Source organism: Pseudopipra pipra, chromosome 26 (genome assembly GCF_036250125.1).
Source record: "Pseudopipra pipra isolate bDixPip1 chromosome 26, bDixPip1.hap1, whole genome shotgun sequence".
Lineage (NCBI taxonomy): Eukaryota > Metazoa > Chordata > Aves > Passeriformes > Pipridae > Pseudopipra > Pseudopipra pipra.
Window position 1 is genome coordinate 2,876,149 of NC_087574.1, and position 19,456 is coordinate 2,895,604.

At 47.8% G+C, this 19,456-nt stretch overlaps 1 protein-coding gene across 7 annotated transcripts in view; it reads right to left on the minus strand.

Moving 5' to 3' along the window:
- Nucleotides 1-2,489: 2,489 nt before the first annotated feature.
- TLK2 (tousled like kinase 2) overlaps nucleotides 2,490-19,456 on the minus strand; it is a 44,532-nt gene continuing 27,565 nt past the window's right edge. For all 7 annotated transcript variants that reach the window (XM_064636686.1, XM_064636685.1, XM_064636689.1 and 4 more), the window contains 10 exons: nucleotides 15,641-15,707; nucleotides 13,715-13,812; nucleotides 13,344-13,425; nucleotides 11,565-11,656; nucleotides 10,076-10,165; nucleotides 9,455-9,624; nucleotides 7,855-7,993; nucleotides 6,644-6,755; nucleotides 5,607-5,714; nucleotides 2,490-5,098 (listed from right to left, as the gene is read on the minus strand). In XM_064636686.1, coding sequence (XP_064492756.1) covers nucleotides 4,925-5,098; nucleotides 5,607-5,714; nucleotides 6,644-6,755; nucleotides 7,855-7,993; nucleotides 9,455-9,624; nucleotides 10,076-10,165; nucleotides 11,565-11,656; nucleotides 13,344-13,425; nucleotides 13,715-13,812; nucleotides 15,641-15,707 — 1,132 coding nt within the window. In that variant the 3' untranslated portion in view covers nucleotides 2,490-4,924. The remainder of the gene's footprint in view (nucleotides 5,099-5,606; nucleotides 5,715-6,643; nucleotides 6,756-7,854; nucleotides 7,994-9,454; nucleotides 9,625-10,075; nucleotides 10,166-11,564; nucleotides 11,657-13,343; nucleotides 13,426-13,714; nucleotides 13,813-15,640; nucleotides 15,708-19,456) is intronic.

The window sequence follows — 19,456 nt, forward strand, 5'->3', positions numbered from 1 at the left end:
AGCCACGGGCACGGCCCTTCCACCTCCATCCCTCACCGGTTCCTTCAGCCTGGAGGGGCTTTGGCACCAAGCCCAGCTGCTCTCCTGGGTTTGGGTGGGAGCGGGTGGATTTTTAGGATTAGCAGGAGCTGGGATGAGCCAGTGCTGAACAAAGCAGGTTTTGAGCCCTGCTCCTGGTGCAGAGCTGGGCCAGACCAAGGGCTGTCCCACAGCCCCAGCCAGCACCCGCTCGTGGCTCCCACACAGCAGAGCCCTCGGTCGAGAGAGGACAGGGCCGAGCACAGCTCTGGGTTTATTCTTCCCGTGAATTCAAACCAGAGCCAAGCACCTTCTAACCTTGCTGCTGGAGTTCCCCGGGGCTGCCCAAGTGGGGATGGGAGATCTGGACTGCACATGAGGCCAAATCTCCCTGTCTTGACTCTACTGGTCCCCGAAGCATCCCTGCATTTTTAGCTTCATCCCTGTACTTTCAGCTCCCTTCCTGCGTTTTTAGCTCCATCCCTATGTTTTTAACTCCATGAGGACCATGGCACCCATCTGCCCCATCCCTGCAGAGGATGGATGTGAGAGCAGCTCCCTGCTAGCCCTGCCTGGGGGCTGGTGAGGCTCATCCCACACTGGCAGTGCACATGGTGGATAACCTCTATTTCCAGGCTTTCCCGGATCAGCTCCCGGTGGTGAGCAATGGAGCGACTGAAACACGAGGAGAAGGATGGAGGAGGAGAAGGGCTGCAGCGACCCATCGCCGGGTGAGCTGCGGGCCGGGAGCACAGAGGAGCAGGGAGGAGCAGGCAGGAGCAGGCAGGAGCAGGGAGGGGCAGGGAGGAGCAGGCAGGAGCAGGCAGGAGCAGGGAGGGGCAGGGAGGAGCAGGCAGGAGCAGGGAGGAGCACCCGGAGCTGGCAGCTCCGCACCGACAGCACGCGCCGGCAGCTCCTCCGGGCTTCACATCCCTCCCCAGCCATTCCATGGAACGGGAGCGTGGCTGAGCCCCGCTCCCAGCACACACAATAGAGCCCTTGTGGCCCAGAGCCCGTTCCCGGGTGTGAACGTGGCGAGGGGAGGCTGAGCTGCCCCGTGTTTGCTTGGCCTCTCATCCCCACCCAGGGTGATCCATGGCCGGGGGCACCCGGCTGCCCTCCAGGGCAGGGAGGAGCAGAGACCATGGGCACAACCATGGAAAATCGGTGTCTCCGTGCAAAGATTCGCCTGCATTTGGTAGGAAAGGCAGCTCCGGGCTGGGAGGGAGTCAGGGCTGTGCTGGGTCCTGCTCCCATGTACTCCAAAGTCTTCTCTCCCCCCTCCCTGCTGGGAAGGTTTAAGTCAGAGGCTGCCTGAGCCAAGCTCGTGTAGCACCCAGAAAACAACATCCTCCAGCAGCAAACCCCAGGGAGACCCTGGCAGCGGTAGCAAACCTCAGGTTGAGGGTTTGCCAGGTCACAAAATAAACTGGGACTGGCCCATCTGGCAGAGGGAAACTCATTTATGCTGCGACTCCCAGCCATGAATATCAGAGGCAAAGCATCCAGCGAGGCAAAGGTGAGTCTTGCTCCTGCTGGGGTCCACCTGAGCGTGTCCCTGCTCCAGGTACACCCCACACACATGTGGGCACCTGGCCTGACCACCACAGGATGCTGCTGCTGCTGCTCCAGGCGCTGCCAAAACCTCCCCTGGCCCAAATCTGTGTCGCATCATCAGAACTGGCACAGGGGGCTGAAAAATAATCAACTGCAGCAGCAGGGAGGGGGCTGAACTCACTGGGTGTTGGGTTTCACTGGCACTCAAAGAGTTTGACTTCAGGCACAGTCAGGGTGACACCAGGTTTGTGGAGAAGCTCCTCACTAAAGGGACCAGCTCTGGGGCAGGTACAGCCTGGGGGATGCCAAGGGATACCCTGATCAGCAGCCCCACACGGCTGCAGAGGAGCTGGATGTACAAACTGGTCTGTGCTCCCCCCTGATCAGCCCAGATACGAGCAGACTCAACATCTGCAGCTGCCAAGGTCCTTTTTCATTTTCTATTGTGTGTTTTTGTAAAGCTGACAAGGCTCAGCCCTGAGAAATTCAGGGCCAAGTTTCATCACTGCTCAGCGTGGTTACTGTGGGTGACTGAGGGGAGATCTGGGTGCCTGTGGGCTGGGGAGTGGCCAGAGTGTTGTGAGCCACAGAATTTCATCAACAGACACAAAAAAGGTGTTTTTTGTGTGCTCAACATTTGTGTGCTTCTAAAGGCAGCTGCTGCCCTACAGAAAATGAGGGAAAACCCACCTCAGATTTCAATCTTGATGTTCCAGGACAAAATCAATGCCAGGAATTAACTGAGTTGGTAATTTTCAGCCATTCCCCCTCTGATGCAGAGATCTCACTGCTGTGAGTGGTTGGATTCACCTTTCCTCCATCCTTCTCATCCTGTCCCGTGTCACCTCCTCACAGCCACTGCAAGAGAGCTCGTGCCAACACCAAGAGCAGCAAAACAGTAAAAGCCAAGCAAATGAGTTTCTTAAAACTTATTTTAATATCCATGTCTCATCTGTTGGGTAGAGCCAAAACAGTCTGGCCTGGTTTAAGTTACAAATTCTTCATACACTTTAAGTAAATGAACAGTGTGGCAATAGGGTCTGTTATTGGAAGTGAAACCCATATTAACAAGGGAGGTGTCGCAGCCAGAATTCTACCAGGGTTCTTCACTGCGCTGTCCCCAGGCCCCTGGATGGTGTCACACAGCAGGATAAATGCTTCTGACACAAAACTAATCACACCCACAGAGATGCACACACTGTATGGCCAAGAAACAACGGGACCAGGATAGAAAAAAACCCTCCTAGAATTCTCCCCGATGTGGGCAGACACCAAACCATCGGTTTCGGCAAATGGGATGAAGCACCAACCCTGATTTCTCCTGACAGAGGCTGAATAAACATGTCAAAGCTGCTTGCTGAACAGTTAACTCCTGGCTTAGAGCAGCAGGGATGGAAAGGGCTAAGAAAGGATGGCTGAAGATTTAAAGATGCAGTATTTCTGTTCTTTTGTTTAAAACACTACAGTTTAGAGATCACCTTAATGCAGCTGTGAGGGAATAAATCCACTTAAAAGCCCCAGAGTCACTACAAAAGCAGTAAGAAAAACCAAAGTGGCAGAGTTCTCCACTTCCCTGGCCTGTTGTTTAATTCCAACAGACTGCTCCACGTTCCAGTTCCTGATCAGGTTTAAGCCCAGCAGCTGCAGCTGATGGCCCATGGTAAGGCAGACAAGTGGCAGTTCTCTCTCAAAGTCTGTGACAGAGAACAGCACTTGCCAGGAGATGCCACTGGGGCACAGAGCCCCCCCAAACAGCCCATGTGCTGCCAGAGCTGTGGGTACCACCCCGGAGGTGCCCCACAGAGGCTCCCCCACCCCACGGTGGTCTGGGGGTCGGGGAGTCACACAGGGGGGTTTGGTTTTTAACCAGACCCTGAGTCACAGCAGTGCAGTGCTCAGCTCCCTCCCGAGGCAAACCCTGCTCCCCAACACTGCATCTTTAAATAGCCCTGGCCAAGAGCTCCTGCCACATGTCAGGAACGCTCCAACCTGGCTGCCACATGTTGCAGTGCTGCTTTTCGGTTTTCCTTCAACGTGGGGGGAAAAGGGAGCAGAGTGGGGATGGGAGGCTCCTGTGTCACAGCAGGCAGATCCAGCTGAAGGTGCCAGACCCCTCCAGGCAGATTACAGGAGGGAGAGAAAAATAATAATTAGGGTGTTTGCTCCCTTCAAGAGCATTATTCTCTTCCCTTCCCATCTGGAATCGGATGCAGCAACGGCGGCGAGTGCGGCGAGTTTGAAAAGGAAAGTGTTAAAGGAGGGAGGAAGCTTGGCTGCCAAGTCACCAACAGAGAGGGGCAGACAAGCCTTCAGCTTGGGAATGTTCTAACAGGAACCAGGTCAGCACAGAGCTGTGTGAGCACAGATCACACCTGTGACACCTGAGCGCTCCCATCCCTTCCTGCCCGTCAGTCCCGATCAGGGCTCGGGGAGCAGCCGGGGTGTGTCCAAAACCAGAAATAAATTAACGAGGAGCAACCGTTGGGAGAGCGATGAGGCAGCAGCTGAAACCTTGTGGCAGCCTGAGCTGTGATCCACTCCCAGCACAGATCCACGCAGGCCTGTTCTCCCAGGGCTTCACCGCCCTCCTGAGGAGGTGAACTATTCCTAAGAGGCCACCCCAAGGGAGCAGGGGAGCTGCACCAGCTGCAGAATGGCCACTGCCACCAACCTGCTAATACGGGTTTCACTTGGAGACCAGAAAACTGTTTTCTTCCAAAAAATTGTTATTTTTAAAAAATTGAAATTAATTAGGGGTAAAACACTAACTCTAGTGCCATGAACAGGCAGGATCAACTTTTTTCCCCTCCAAAGGGCAAAGAGTCATATACCATCCCCAGCTGAACCTTGGTGCTTCGAGCTTTTCAGGAGATGTTACCTAAACTTTATTAAAAGAAAAAGAACAATGTTTAAATATCAACACTGGACTAGCCCAGTCTTTTTTTTCCAAAGTCCACATTCTTCATATGAAGCACACACGGCGTCCTGGATTCCCCAAGGCTGCATGTTCAGAAGTTCACAGTACATGGAACCATGTCTTTTTGTAATTTTTTTTTTTCTTGAGTTTCCTCTCCTTGCTCAGAGCAGCCACCCTTTTGTGGTCACTGACTGCATAAACCTCAAGCCATCTCCTATCCACGTGGCTTGGCCTAAGATGCCAAAGGTTTCCTTGATGAGAGTTGATGTCGTCATGCTCTATGGATGGAAAAAAGCAAGAGAAAAAAAGCACCTGGTACAGGTTTCTTGAGACCCTTGCGGATTCCTCTGTTCCAAAGCTGTTTCTGAAAGTCTTGGTTTTTATTCTTTTTTTTGCCGGTTTCTCGAGCAGTTTTTGGCCTATTGCTCTGTCTCAGTTTGAGGAGCTGTTGTTGGATGATCCGGAGGTGGACGCGATGGCAGCTCCAGCTGGGCTGCTCGTGGAGACGGATTTGCGGATGTGAGGCAGCAAGTAGGGATCACAGGCCAGCTGCTGGACATCTATCCGATCCTCCTTCCGGTAGGCCAGACACCGCCTGATGAACGCCTGCAGCAGCCCAGGGCAAGGCAAGGATTAGTGGTTTAGGACACAAACAGGAAGCTTTTGGCTCTCTGGGAGCAGGGCCAGAGGGACACCCCAGCGCTGAAATTCCGTCCCCAGGCACGGCCCAGCTCCTGCACCACCAAAGCTCAGCCTCTGCCAGGCCACGGGGTTCAACCCTCAGCCTGAGACTACAGCAATCGTGGAATGCTTTGGGTTGGAAGGGTTGGAAAGATCATGTGGTTGCAACCCCCTGCCGTGGAATCCCAGGATGGTTTGGGCTGGAAGGGACCTTAAAGGCCACCTCATTCCTGCCATGAGCACCTTCCACTAGCCCAGGTTGCTCCAAGCCCCGTCCAACCTGGCCTTGGACACCTCCAGGGATGGGGCATGCAAAGCCACTGATCCTTGTGCAAGAGGTGAGCCTTAAACACAGAATTCCAGCTGACTGTAGGGAAATCAAGAGGATGGAACTGCCTGTCCCAATCACTGACTGACCCACAAGCAGATTTACCTTTGCTTCTGGTGTGACTACTGGCTTTGGAGGGAACTGCACCTCGGTGGCTTTCAGGATTGTGTTCTCCTGCAGAATATCTTGTTGTGACTGGTTGTGACCAAAGGGCTACCAAAACAAAACAAAACAAAACAAAACAGTTGTTAAAGGTTGCTGACAGGCCTTAAAAGCCCCGTAACACCACTGTTCATCATCACCTGACATCAGTATTTTCCAGGCAAGCAGCCCACAACTGCTGAGAAGGTGCTGCAGATTCCAGCCAGAGGAGCAGGACCTGCTGCTCCCACACTTCACTGAACACGAGGGATCAAGCTGGAATGTGTCTGGAGTGTCTCTGGCTCGGCCTGGAGGGATCTCCACCTGCTTGCAGACCTTGCAGGTCTGTTATAGCATGTGTCATCCATCTGAGCTGATGCAGATCCACCCACTCCAGCCTCTGCTGGGCTGGTTCCCCGTGCCTGACTGACAGCTCTGAGCAGCACAGACTGTGTCAGCCCTGGCTTTCACAACACTTGGTTACCAAGGACTCCTGGAAACAAGAGCCCATGGAATCCTTTTCCTTCTGCAGCCAATCTCTGCTGTTGTCACAAACCAAATTACCTCTTCTCGTGAAAAATCATCTTTTCCTGACCCACACTCTTCCCTCCCAAAAGCCACCCTAAAAACTTGCAGAATGGGTCTTTGTACTTATTTTTCCCCCCTAAAGACTTGCAGCCATCAAGCCCAACAAAGACTCAGGGCATTGAAAATGTTACAAAACAAGACCAGGCCACAGTGCCCACCCACAATGGTCTCAGTGGGAACATGCCCAGTGGAAAGAGATGTTGTGCAGAATGTCTTTTCTGAGGGAAGTGCCAAACAGCAAAACACAGCCTAGTGCCTTCTCCCCACTTCCATTAGCATGGACTCTGCCTTGGAACTGATGGCAAGGAGACAAGGTGGAAGCACCTAAGTCTGGGGAGAAGGAAGCAGAAGCCAGGGCTGCTCCCAAAAGGTTTGGGAAACACCACTAAGAAAGGAGTTAAATGCCTTCTTACCTTTCTGCCATAGAGACACTGATAGAAGATGACTCCCACTGACCAGACATCAACTTTATTTGAAATCTTTGGAGGTTCCTTCCCAACCACAAAACATTCTGGTGGCAAATACCTGATTAGAAGCAAGTGACAACAGGTTATGAGAAGCAGCTCCAAGTACTTTTGATCATTTTTTTTTTCAAAAGGAGGGAACAAGCTTCTGTGATGAGATACTGGTTTGGGATTCAAGGGACCCCATTTCATTCCTGTGGATCTCTGGGCCAAGATCACCAATGCCTACTCTCCTCCTGGGAACAGTGATCCCAAGGACCCTCCAGACACTGGTGTTCTGAGCTAGCAGCACACTCAGTTTCTTTGCACCAGAGCACGTAAAACAACTCCATTTTCCTTTATCTTCAGAACTGGTATTTGTTGTTGAAAGGCCTTGGCCAACAATCCCACAATGGAAGCACGCAGCCAAAATACATATTTCTAGAAATACAAGCCCAGATGCCACGTCCCAGTTAAGAGACACTCAGGGTACAGTCAGTGTCATTTTTAGGAACAGAACAAGACTGTACAGCACGAGATGCCTCAGCAAATGTTCTGTGCAGCCGTTGCCCGTGGTGACAGTCGGCAGCTCGGGGGACATCTCAGAGTCACCCCCAGTGGCACTCACCAAGGGGCTGCTCTCAGCCACTGACACTTGGCACTGAGGATAAAGGAGTGCTGAAAACATCTTTCACATGACACTGAAATGAAGCCCTGGCTATAGACAGCACTGTGAGATTTACATTTTTTTTTTGAGAGCTAACTATGGCTTTTCACCTCCTTGTTTCAGGGGAATAACTCTTTCCATCTCCCTGATGTACCTCAATTTCCAAACAGGTGTAGTATTCTCCTCGTCCTTGTTTAAGCTGTGAGGCAGAGCCACTCTGGACTGTGAAAGAGCAGCCAAGCCCCACTCCAGAGCTCTCAATCTCAGCAGCATATGCAGCTTTTCACCAGCCCTTTGGATCCAAGCTGGTTTTTGAACACTAACCCACTGAACAGCGAAAAGCTGCCAGCCTCAAAAGGAGCTGTGTGACAACAAGAGCAGTTTCCAGGGTCTCAAACCTCCAGTGTCTCAAGCTGTCACAGCCAATGGCAGCACACACAGAGCTGACACAGATCCAAAGCTGTTTATAAACTGTTCTTGATCTTCACTTGCAAGAGCCCCGGGCGACACTCACCAGTAAGTACCAGCCCCCTGCGATGTCAGTTCCATGCCATCGACAGAGTTGTAGCTGTCATCATCCATGATTTTGGAAAGTCCAAAATCTGTGATTTTTATCTCTCCACATGCAGTACCATTGACTAGAAGAATGTTACCTAGAGAGGGGACACAAGCAGCCTTTAGGTTGCACATCTAGCAAGGAAACAAGAAGAATAAAATCGCGCTGAGTTCTGGCTCTGCACGAGGACAAAGGGCCTACACTGTGAGCTGCAGCAGCCTGGGGTGATGTTTTAACTCTCAAAACCCCAAGTCCAGAGACAAGTCTGCTCCCATCAAGCACTAGAACTGATCTGCCCATCCCTGAATGACCCAGTGGCCTGATCTTCCTTGGAGCCTCCAGATCCCGAGCCCTGTTAACCAGCAGGCTTGATGCCCAGGCTGTTCTGACCCTTCCCAAAGGTCCTGTTGGAAGGGCAGGTCAAAAAGGAGGATTAAGGAGAGAAGTGCACACACAGTTCTGACTCATCCTGCCCAGAAGTTCTGACTTGCCCTGGCCTCTCAACAAGCCAGAAACTCTCCTTCTTGGCAGTGCTCCCCAGTGACTTTCTAAGCTCAAAAAGGACAATTACTACTTAGGCAAGAGTCTTTCACAAATCCATCAAGGATCAAGGAGTCAGATCATCAGTGTTCTTCTCCAAGCCTACAATAAAGCAGCAGAACTGTGCGTGGTGGCAGTGGATGAATCACAGCTTTGCACAGCTGCAGGCACAGCTCAGACACCCGGGAAGAGGCGGGGAGGGAGCGGGGTCAGGAGAACCAGTGCAACAGCACCACCTCCTGTACACATTCCTCGGGCTGATGCAACAAACCACATCACTCAGCAGTTACACAATGCTGATGAAGTGCCACCAGGACAGGGAGAGGAGCCAGGGATAACTGCCCAAAGAGATGGATGAATTTACTGGACCAGCAAAAAAGTCATGTCACCAACACGCACCGCTCCAAACAGAGCATTCCCATTTCCCTCCCGTGATTCTGCCCAGTGGTAAAGGAAAATCTACAACAAATATTTGGGGAGGATCTTCTCCCTGGCAGATGTAACTGACTGAATTCAAAGGCAGAGCTGAGCAGTCTCACTGTGTGTCCTCAGCTTTGGGAGCTGCCCCACGATACAAAAACCTGAATATTTCCATATCAACTCCTGCCATCAAAATTTTCAGCCCGATGATTCCAGAAAGAATAAGCCAGAAGAATGGGAACGTGAAGCACACTAGTAATTGTGGGAACCTTTATGAAGCAATAACAGAAGCTCTCAACAGCAAAATACAAGCAGGACATTAAGAAAACAAACACAGACACTCGGTGGTTCAAGGGCTCCTTCTGAACAAGGAAGCTCCTTTTTCTGGAATGTTACACTTCCTTGTTTTATGTTGCAATTCTGGGAGACAATACCCTTTCCACAGCATGTCCTATGCATTTGGGGTTTTTTTTCTTGTTGCAAGCTAGTTTTCCCAGACAGCCCTGTCTCCATTTGCTGTCTGACCAAAGGAAGCTCCCCCATGTTACCTGCAACCCATTACCTTTTGTTACCTCCTTAGGCACCTCAGCACACATACCTGGTTTAAGGTCATAGTGTATGATGGGAGGTTTGATTTCATTTAAGTATTTTAAAGCATTCACAATCTGCATGATAATGGATCGTGCCTCTTTCTCTGACATGAGCTTGTGCTGCTTCAGGTAGAAGTCCAGATCATTCCCCTCACAGTATTCTAACACTGTACAAAACCTGCAAGCAAAACAGCAGTTGTTGTAATTAAGGCACCTGAGAGGAACCAGAACACTTTGTTATGGCTTGTCTGTAACTCACCAATTTGGTCAATATATTAAATTAAGAGTCTGCCAGCCTATTAATTCTTTTCTAAAAATAAGCTCCCAGGAGCACAGACCTCGATGCTCAACAGTACAAAGGTCAGAGATCCCCCATTAAAGCCCCAGAAGCTAAAAGCTGTATGAGCTGGGGTGTTTGCCCAGGCCAAAGAATAGGATTTACCAGTAAAGCACCACATCTGACATAACACAACAGGCTGGTTTGGGAGCTGGAAAACCAGTGTATGTTGAAAGTACACCTCAGATATCTCTAACATTGGTGGGGACATTCTCTGGAGCTTTCTGGGAAGTTTTAAATACTCTGTCTGTAGTGAAGAGGCCAAAGCAAGGGAAAGGACAACACAACTCACGAGTCAGTATCCAGCGAGAAGTAGTCGTAGAGTTTAACTATTCGAGGGTGATCCAGTTCTTTGTGAATTCTGTACTCTCTACACGCATGTCTGAAAGCAGCAAAGTCTGAGCATTAGTCATACAAGTGACTTAATTCTTAGTTCTGCAGATAGTGAACCCAGACACACCACCCAGCATCAGCTTCAGTGGAGCTCATCACGCCGCTCGGCCTCAGAACAGGCAAGGGAAGGAGGAGCTGCACAGAGCAGCTCTTGGGAACCACAGAACCCCAGTGCAGCTCCAGGGCTGGCAGTGCTACAAAATAACTCATCTTGATTAATGGGACTGCTTGCCAAAATAGAATCACCTCATAAATCCTTAAGGGATCCAAGATGGCTGAATGCAAAAATCAGCAAGTTCTAGAAAAATTCCATGATGCTCAACAGCCCAACTTCCAGGCTTCCAATTCAGCTTAGTTTGTCACCAGTGACTTGTCAGGGATTTAAGATCACAGCTTTATCTGGGAAGCTCTGAGGAGAAGGCTTGGCTGCCACTCTGGAGAGCTTATCTAACCCATGGCATTAGGGAGCAAGAGCTACCAACAGCAAAAGCCTTCCAGTAAAGAATTTCTTCCTAATATCCCATCTAAACCGTCTCTCCTCCAGTGGGAAGCCATTCCCCCTTGTCCTTTACTCCAGGCCCTGTAAATAGTCTCTCTCCATCTGTCTTGTAGCCCCTTCAGGCATTGGAAGGGGGTCACTCTGGAGCCTTCTCTGCAGGTTGAACAGTCCCAGCTCTCTCAGCCTTTCCTCCCAGCAGAGCTGCTCCATCCCTCAAACCATCGCTCCAACAGCTCCACGTCCTTCCTGTGCTGGGACCCCAGGGCTGGAGGCAGCTCTGAGAGAGGCAGAGGGGCAGAATTCTCTCCTTGATTTGCTGCCCACACTGTTTTGGTTGCCCAGAGAAGCTGTGGCTGCCCCTGGATCCCTGGAAGTGTCCAAGGCCAGGTTGGACAGGGCTTGAAGCAACCTGGGCTAGTGGAAGGTGTCCCTGCCCATGGCAGGGGGTGGAATGAGAAGGTCTTTAAGGTCCCTGCCAACCCTAATCATTCCATGATTCTACCTCCTCACCATCTGTGAAAGGATCCATCATTCTGGGAAGCAAAGGGAAGGGGGAGGCTTCCAGGGAGAACCATGGAGGTGTGTACCTGAAGATGGGCAGGAACAACTGTGTCCCACAAAACAGCTTCAACATTTCAGAGAGGAGAAGCCACTTTAACACTTCCCTCACAGAGCACTGGTGCTTTGAAACCTGGTGCCAGAGGGCTGATACAAAACTCTGTGTGTGTTTGTGGGCACATTTAAAACATTTCTAATCTGACCATAACTTCTGCAAGCAGCTACTGGGCTTTTGAAATGTGGCAAACACAGGAAAAAACTGGCAGACACTGGATAACCGAATGCAGGAGGAGTTTGGAACCATGGCTGGCTGCTTTACAGACCCACTTACTTGTGATAGTTTTCTTTCTTCTCATCTCTCCAGTTTTTATTTAACTGGTGTATTTTCACAGCTACGTATCTCTGTTCTGTTAAATCAAATGCCTGCAGAGAGAAGAGCTGAGAATCAGTGGGAATCCCAGCTTCAAGTTAACACTGCAAAAGCAGACAAGCTCTAACAACCCAATATCCCCACCCAGGAAATCAGCATTATGACATAGTGAGGGAAAAGCAAACCCACATTTTGAGGTAATTAGTTTCACTAATGAAACCAAGCAACTCTGAAAACAATTGAATATTCTGGGCTTTGATCTGACCTTCCCCATGGAATCTAACTCATGCTGCATTTATTCTGACATTTTACCACCAGAGCTACAAAGGGACCAGAAAGGCCAAATTAGCAAAATATAGACAGTTATTATATTGGGAAAGACCCTGCCATTATCCCCCCAAGTCCCCAACTCATTTTCTACACATGGTTAAAAAAAAAACAAACCTCAAAATACAGAGGATTTTTCAATACTTTGTTTCACACTGGTAGCTCAGCTCTCCAACTTGGAGCATAATGTTTCAGCATATTTAGAAGCTGGAGAATTTAATGACAGAACTGTGTGATTTTGTGCTGCATTTTCCCCTCCACTTTTTTTTACTATTTAAACAGTCCTTAAAGAATGGGCCTCTGGAATTGTGCTCTTGGAAAAATGCAGAAATCTTTTACCCTGTCTGAGAGCAGCAACAGCTAATAATTCACAGGACAGGGCAAAATGCTATTGTAAGCAAACAAGGATACTCTGTGTTCATCTCAAAAGTTGACTACTTAATTCCTAACGCTTAATGGATTGGCCAAGACCCTGGAGAAGAAGGGCCAAGCATGTTTCTGTTTTAATAACAGAGTTACAACTCTTAAGAGCAGTCAGGTATGAAGCATTCATACCCTCCTGCTTTCATCTGTGGTGCCAAAACTTTCTGCTTAGTCAGCAAAGCCTCCAAAGAACAGCTCAGAGAACTCACACTCAGCTCACACTCTCTTCTTCCCCCCCTGAGCAGTCTGGTACCTTAGTTTAGGTACCTATTGCTGCCCTCCATCAAAATAATAAAGCACTGTGAAGTTTCCAATATTTGCATTGGCATAATTATTTTCATCCCAGCCAAATTCAACATGAATTCAAGACTACTGAGAGCAGATGGGGAGTACTGAGGACTGGAATGGCTCTAAGCACAACAGTCAAAGAGCAAGCACTTAAAGTATCCCAGGTCTTGGCTGTCAGGAGTGCTGACACACAAGGAATCCTCAGTTCTAAGGAAGTCCCAAAACTACACACACACACACCCAGTCTGCTACTTCAGAGTGTAAAATGAAGGCACAAGAAACAAAGCCTTCTACCCCCAGGAAATGCAGGCTTTGCCCTTATTACTGCAGCTATTTTCTCTTATTTGCAGAGATGTCCAGACTTGCTGTGCCATCTCAGGAAGGCTGAGCCACTGCAGATGTTTGTGTGCAGCACCTGGAGAAACGAGTGCTTTGCTTCTCTGTCCTGACAAAACTTGAAGACTTGGTGCCACATTTTCTTGACACATGTTTGCAGGAAATTTGGCCTTCTGAGGACAAGGGCAGCACCTGAAAATCTCAGTTCTGCTGCCTAATGCAAGCCAGATGCCCCAGGAGCTTTGTCCTCCCTTCTTCCCGCCACAACCACGCACAGAATTGAGAAAACAAGTGGAGAAATTCTGCTTCCTACAGTATTTTCCCTGCACATTCAGATTCCCCCCCAGATTGCCATTTCAAATTTACCTTATATACTTCACTGAAGCCACCTCTACCCAGAAGATGTAGCAACAAATATCTATCATTTAGCGTTGGATGATCTTTAAATCTGGTGAGAAAGACATGGTTTGAGAACACTGACAGAGATAAATCACAGCTACTGCACAGCTGAGAAAAAACATTCTTACTCTCAGACAGAAAACTATTAATGACTGACAGATTTGATACTATTTTATCACTCTGCACTGATGAAAGACTATATCATGGTACCTTGATGTACTTGGAAGCCTTGAAGTTATATCACTGTGCCCCCCCCCCAGCCAAGTGACTGTTGAGTTGTAACATCAAATTAAAAAAGACTGTCAAGAGAACAAATAAAAATTGCTTTAAGTTCTTACTGTGAATTATCTTCATTGTGTATCCTTTTCAATTCCCTGATGTGTAGATTCCTAACCCTCTCTAGCCGTTCCAGCTCCGCCTGGATCTCTGCTTCTTCCTGCTCAAGGGAAAACCAAAAGGAAAACACCACACTGGGTGAGATACTGCAGGTAGCACTTGGAAACACAAATGTAATTCCACTTCCCAAGAGGTTACTGCCAAAAAAACTTGTCTGGGAGATCAGAGAGATGGTCAGAGTCAATTAAGAGTCAGGTGGAAGGTGACGGGAATGAAAACTGACTGGGCAGTTCTGTTCACACCTACACAGGCAGGAGCTCACATCTCTTTACACCTCCTTATTTTTCACATTTTAACATTTTCTGTAATTAAGAAGCCTTGTTCTCTGATCCTGCTCCTTCCCTAAGCGTTGTGCAGCTGTTTCTGTAGGAATTTCAATTCTGTTGGGACAAGAGAAAGATGACAGCGCTCAGAAGTAAGGGCAGGGATGTCATGATGCCACGTGGGGAGGGGGCAGTATCCAGACAGGATGGGAAATGTGAGAGAACAACATTGTGTCCCTATTAGTAGTGGCAGTGCCAGAACAGGTCAGAACGTTCCTCAGTGCCATGGGGAAGTTCTGACAACTGTTTATCCAGTGGGAAGTTCAGGTGCCCTCAAACAGGACACGAGAATTGCCATCCCTGTGGCCAGGGCTGCAAACCTCAAGGAAAACGTGTCCCTTGAGCAGAATGGTTTGTGTGTGTGACTCAAGGGACATCGTTACCCATCGGTCTTGTGACTCTGCTCCTTCCCTTTCCAACTTGTTCTATTTTTAGACACAAAGAATGAGCCAGTTTCCAAAAGTGGAGAAGGATAAGCTCAGCTTCAGACAATGCCACGATCCCAGCACATTACTTCATTTGCCATTAAGGTCCTTTTCCCAATGGATTCCTCCATTCCAGGGTGGCAGTGCCACATGCCAGCAGAGATGGACCTGCAGTTAATCCCCTGGAGCCATGTGGAAGCTGTGGAGCCCTGCCCAGATCCCTTCTCTTTGTTCACAGGTCAATAAAGCACAATGGGCACAGTGCCAGCAGATTCCATGTGTGCAGTAACTTTCCCTTCCACTGAAAATACCAAGGAGTACAGAGGCATTAATGAGGCTTTGAATGCAACCTGTGTGTCAAGGTTACAGGAAAAAAAATAAATGTAGAGCTCAGGCACCACCTGAGAAAAGAAGGGGCACATTTGTCCACTTCCTCTTTGTTTCATTTGGAAAAGAAAACTCCTTGGCCTTAGCAGAGATCACACCTAACCAGGAAATGGCAGAAGACATCTATCTTTTTTCCTTCAGAATTTCATCTGTTGCAGTGTCCCAGAAAACTTATTTATAGGTCACTGCAATCACTTTCAAGGTAACCAACAGCTTATCTAAATATAACCTCAGCTGCAGGTACAGTTCCTACTGAAGCCAAGGTATTTGAGAACAAATGGGCACTGCAGCTGCCTAAACAGGACTGGTTTGCAACAGCCCAGGAGATTTTATTGGACTGATAGTGCTGGTTACTCAATATTGCAAAGAATTGGAAAAGCTGCATTTTGTTGTTGTGTTCTCCTGATTTTCTTCCCTTGGTCCATTCCTTCCTGTTCCCCCACGCTGGACACGTTCAGAGCCCAGCACCAGGCAGGTCACAGTGACAGATGTATCAGAAGAGTGGAACTCTCTGCATGAAATCCTAACTGTAAGGACACAGAAATCTATTTATTGAAGCAAAGAACATCTTTCCTGAATACCACTGCCCTGGAAAAAAATTATTACAAAATCCTGGCTGTCCCTTTCAAGCAAGAAAAACATCTCATCAAACAAAGAGTGGTGACCTCTACAGAGAAATGCTCTTGTTCACAGAACACTGCATCAAAAAGCCTTTGCTGCAGTCAGTTCTTACCTTTTTAAGATGACCTAGTCTGAGTTTGAAGATTTCTTCCTGTTCATGATACTCTGCTAATGTTAACCTGCACAAAGGAGAAAGATCCAACACGTTAGGGTTCAACAAAATGAACACACATCACCAGTGGGAGTGACAAATACCCAGAGGACATCAACAGCCAGCACAAAATTTTGTAGATAAACTCTGCAATCCATATTTTTTAATACTCAATCTACAGGAGAACTAAAGCTTAAAATCTCAGCACATTAATTTCAAATCCAAGTCCCCAACACCACCTGTCTAGGCTAGGGACTGACTTTTAACAAAGATGGCTAAACCAGAATTTAAATATGGCACACTGAAGCACAAGTATTCCACAGCCTATTTTTCCATGTAAAGTTTCATTTACTGACTCATTTTTCAAAGTTTCCTTTGTAATAAAAGCTGGATAATTCAATCCAGCTACTCCCTCTGGGACCAGCAGCACACCTGGCCACAGAGCCACTGCAAATAGAGCAATGACCTGGGATTCAGAGCTTTTCCTGTTGCAGGTCCTGCCAGGTGGCTTCCAGGGAAATCCTGGGAAATTTACTGTATCTTGGACCTCACATGTAGTTGGGAGAAGCAATGGGATAAGGGGAATAATCCCCATTTTATGGATAGTAAATGATGTGCAAAATTTCCACCCCAGATGGTTGCTCAAGAAAGTTTTATGCTTTCAATATCTTTTATACAAAGGGCTTGGAGCAACCTGGGCTGGTGGAAGGTGTCCCTGCCCATGGCAGGGGGTGGGATTGGATGAGCTTTAAGGTCCCTTCCAGCCCAACCCATTCCATGATTCTATTCTATAGCCATGTAGGACAGAGGCAAAGCTCAGCCTTACACTGAAACAGTGACAGACCCCATCACTTGTGAAGTTCAGTGCCATGCTGAGCTCTTCAAGGTTAGAAAGTCAATCAGTACATTAATTGTCTCATTACTACCAACAAGGAGTTTGGTAAAAGCATCACATGTGAACACAGGGCTATGAAGCCCATATCAACTGCATCTATTTATTCTGTAAACAAGATCTGCATGTGACAGTGTATAAATATCTTTTTTTGAACCTAAACTGAGTTCAGAGGATATCCCAGGAGGATTCCTGCAAGAGCAGTTGTGCTCTGCACAGTACTTCACACAAAGCTCCACGAGGCCTCCACAACATCAATGCCACAACTAATTTCAAGAGGGGACCAAGTTCTTCCTCTGTGCAGGCTGGGGGACCTTGAGAGGAGAGAATATTCAGCTGATCAACCATCTTGAAATGCCCCAACTTCCCTCCTCTGTTGATGATGCAGAGGGTCCACATAGCTGAAAGCATGTGGAAAGCATCGTTAGCTGATAAATTTAATGCAAAACTCACGAGCCAAGTTCCCTTTGAAGGAATCTCAACCATAAGGAGCTGCTTATTACAAATTAAAGATATGTATAAAACACAGCCAGCACCATAAATGTTCACATGTTGTCCCATTTCTTATAAAAGTGTGCTGAGGGCCAAGGAGTTGGGTTTGATGATTCCTGTGGGTCCCTTCCAACTGAGGATATTCTGTGATTCTAATTCACACACCACACCCTCCCCCTGACAGCCTGGATGTTAATCAGATTCAGCCAATCTAAAAGACCATCCCAAAAGTTTAGGTCTTTCTGTGATCCTTTGGTTGCTGTTGCTGTATAAGGGAATAAAAAGACAATTGAATAAACCAGCAACAGGCTTTGCACATATTCTTGTGCCCAAATGCTAAACAGCACCAGTCTCCTCATTAAGGCAGAGATGTAATTAGTACCACCAGATGTAAGGAGCACCACCAGGCCAACACTGCCCAAAATAGCTGCCTGTTACAGCAACCATGACAAAAATCACGGGGGTCTGAGACAAACACTGCCCTGTTTCACACAAACATGCTGAAAATACACCACCTCTAGTGGAGCTTTAGGCTGCCCAAGCTGCCCTAATGAATGTCAGACAAGCCCAGCAGATTATTCTTCCTGAATGAAAATCCTTTTCTCATTCACAGCCAGAAACTCGTTTTGGGACAGCACATGTTTAAATTTGCATCACAGGACCTTCCTCTCCTTTTTAAGACACAGCAACAGCCACGAACCAAAGAGGAGCCAAAAATCAAAAAGGAATTTGGCTGTCTGCTTCTCATTCAACCTTTAGGAACATTTATATTTAAATTGCCCAAAAGTCAGCCTCTGTGTAAGAGTTACACAGAAAAAGCCTCCCTCCAAAAGTCAGAAAATGTTATTTCTGATACACAATGGTCCAACAAATGCACTCACAGGGTAATTAATGATTAAGCAAGTAGTCAGTCAGTCCAGTTGCTACAGCTGACTTGCAAAAATGATGTTTTCAGAAGCTACAACACTCCACAAGAACCACATCCATAGCCTGGCAAGCAGTTTTTATCAAGCACACCACAAGAAGCTCTTCTAAGCCACAAGTATAAAACCCTAAAATGATAAAACCCCAAAGTGAAGAATGATAAACCAGCAAGAACCAGAGAAAAAGACCTGGTAGCACAAAAGGCTTCCCAGCAGAGTCTGGCAAAGCTGGGTGAGGTCACAACCTCAGCACAGGCAGAAGTTTACCCAGTATCACAGACACGACCATTCCCATCAAGACCTGTCCTGCCACATCTCCAGAATAATCCACACCACAGCTGCACCAGTCTGCTGGGGAAAAACATCCCCACAAACATGGGGAAAGCTCATCCCACCCCTCAGAAGTCAAAGTTTACCACGATGAACAGCAACACTTCAAAATATCCCTGCACTGCCATTCCACTGGCTGCTCCCTCCTCAACCCTTGCAATGCAGAAGGACAACTTGAAAGTTTTATTTAGTTCTTTTCAAGCTCACTTGGCCAGAATGAGGGGTAAATGACTCCAATCAAGTTAGTTCTTTGCCCTCCAATACAACCCACCTCATCTGCAGGCACCTGGATGCCATCTGGGGGCACTGCCCTGGTTGCTGAGGGCACCCTGAACAGATTCCCCCAGTGCCATCTCTGCTGTGACTGCACAAGGCAGTGGGAGCTGTTGCTTCATGTGCCCTTTTAAGGATCCAGGCCAAGAATTCAAAGGGCTTCAGGAACTTGGAGGTCAAATCAAGCCCAGGAGATTTAATAGTGCAAAATGAAAAGTGTCACTGAGAGTTATGGTATTGCCCACAGCAAGGAAATGGGGTCTGTAAAGGGAACTGATAGAATGGAGGGGTAAGTCTCTGACTAATGTATTTCCAACTCATAAAAAGTTCCAAAAAATGATAGTTTAAATTTCTTGTGAGACCCAGCTTTACTCTCTAAGAATATAAAGACTCTTGGAACATCAGTAACTTCAAAAGAGGTAGGGGAAAAAAAGTCTGTAAGAAGAAAGAGTAGCACTTCCACTACCTTTCCACTTCCCCAACTCAGGTATGTGTGAAAGACTGCTCTGGGGACACAGGCCAGTGCTCAGTGCTCTGTCTCTACAGAGAGCATCTGATTTCTTCAGAATCCCAAATTCATTGTTTGAAAATTCAAACTCACAATTCTCCCCAGAAAGTCCATAGAAATCAAGGTGTATAATTTTGTTTTCCTTACAAAAAGTGTCCTACCCTGACACTGATATCAATTGTGAACTTGCAACACTTAAGTCAGACCCCACTTTCCAAACCTGATACAACAAAAATGCTGAAAAGTTACTGCATTCAAAAGAAATAAAGTTAAGCTCATATACAAAGTCTGGACTCAGCAATGATCCTTGTTTTACTCCAATGAAAACTATTCAGAACTGCAGCCAGCTGTTGCTGAGT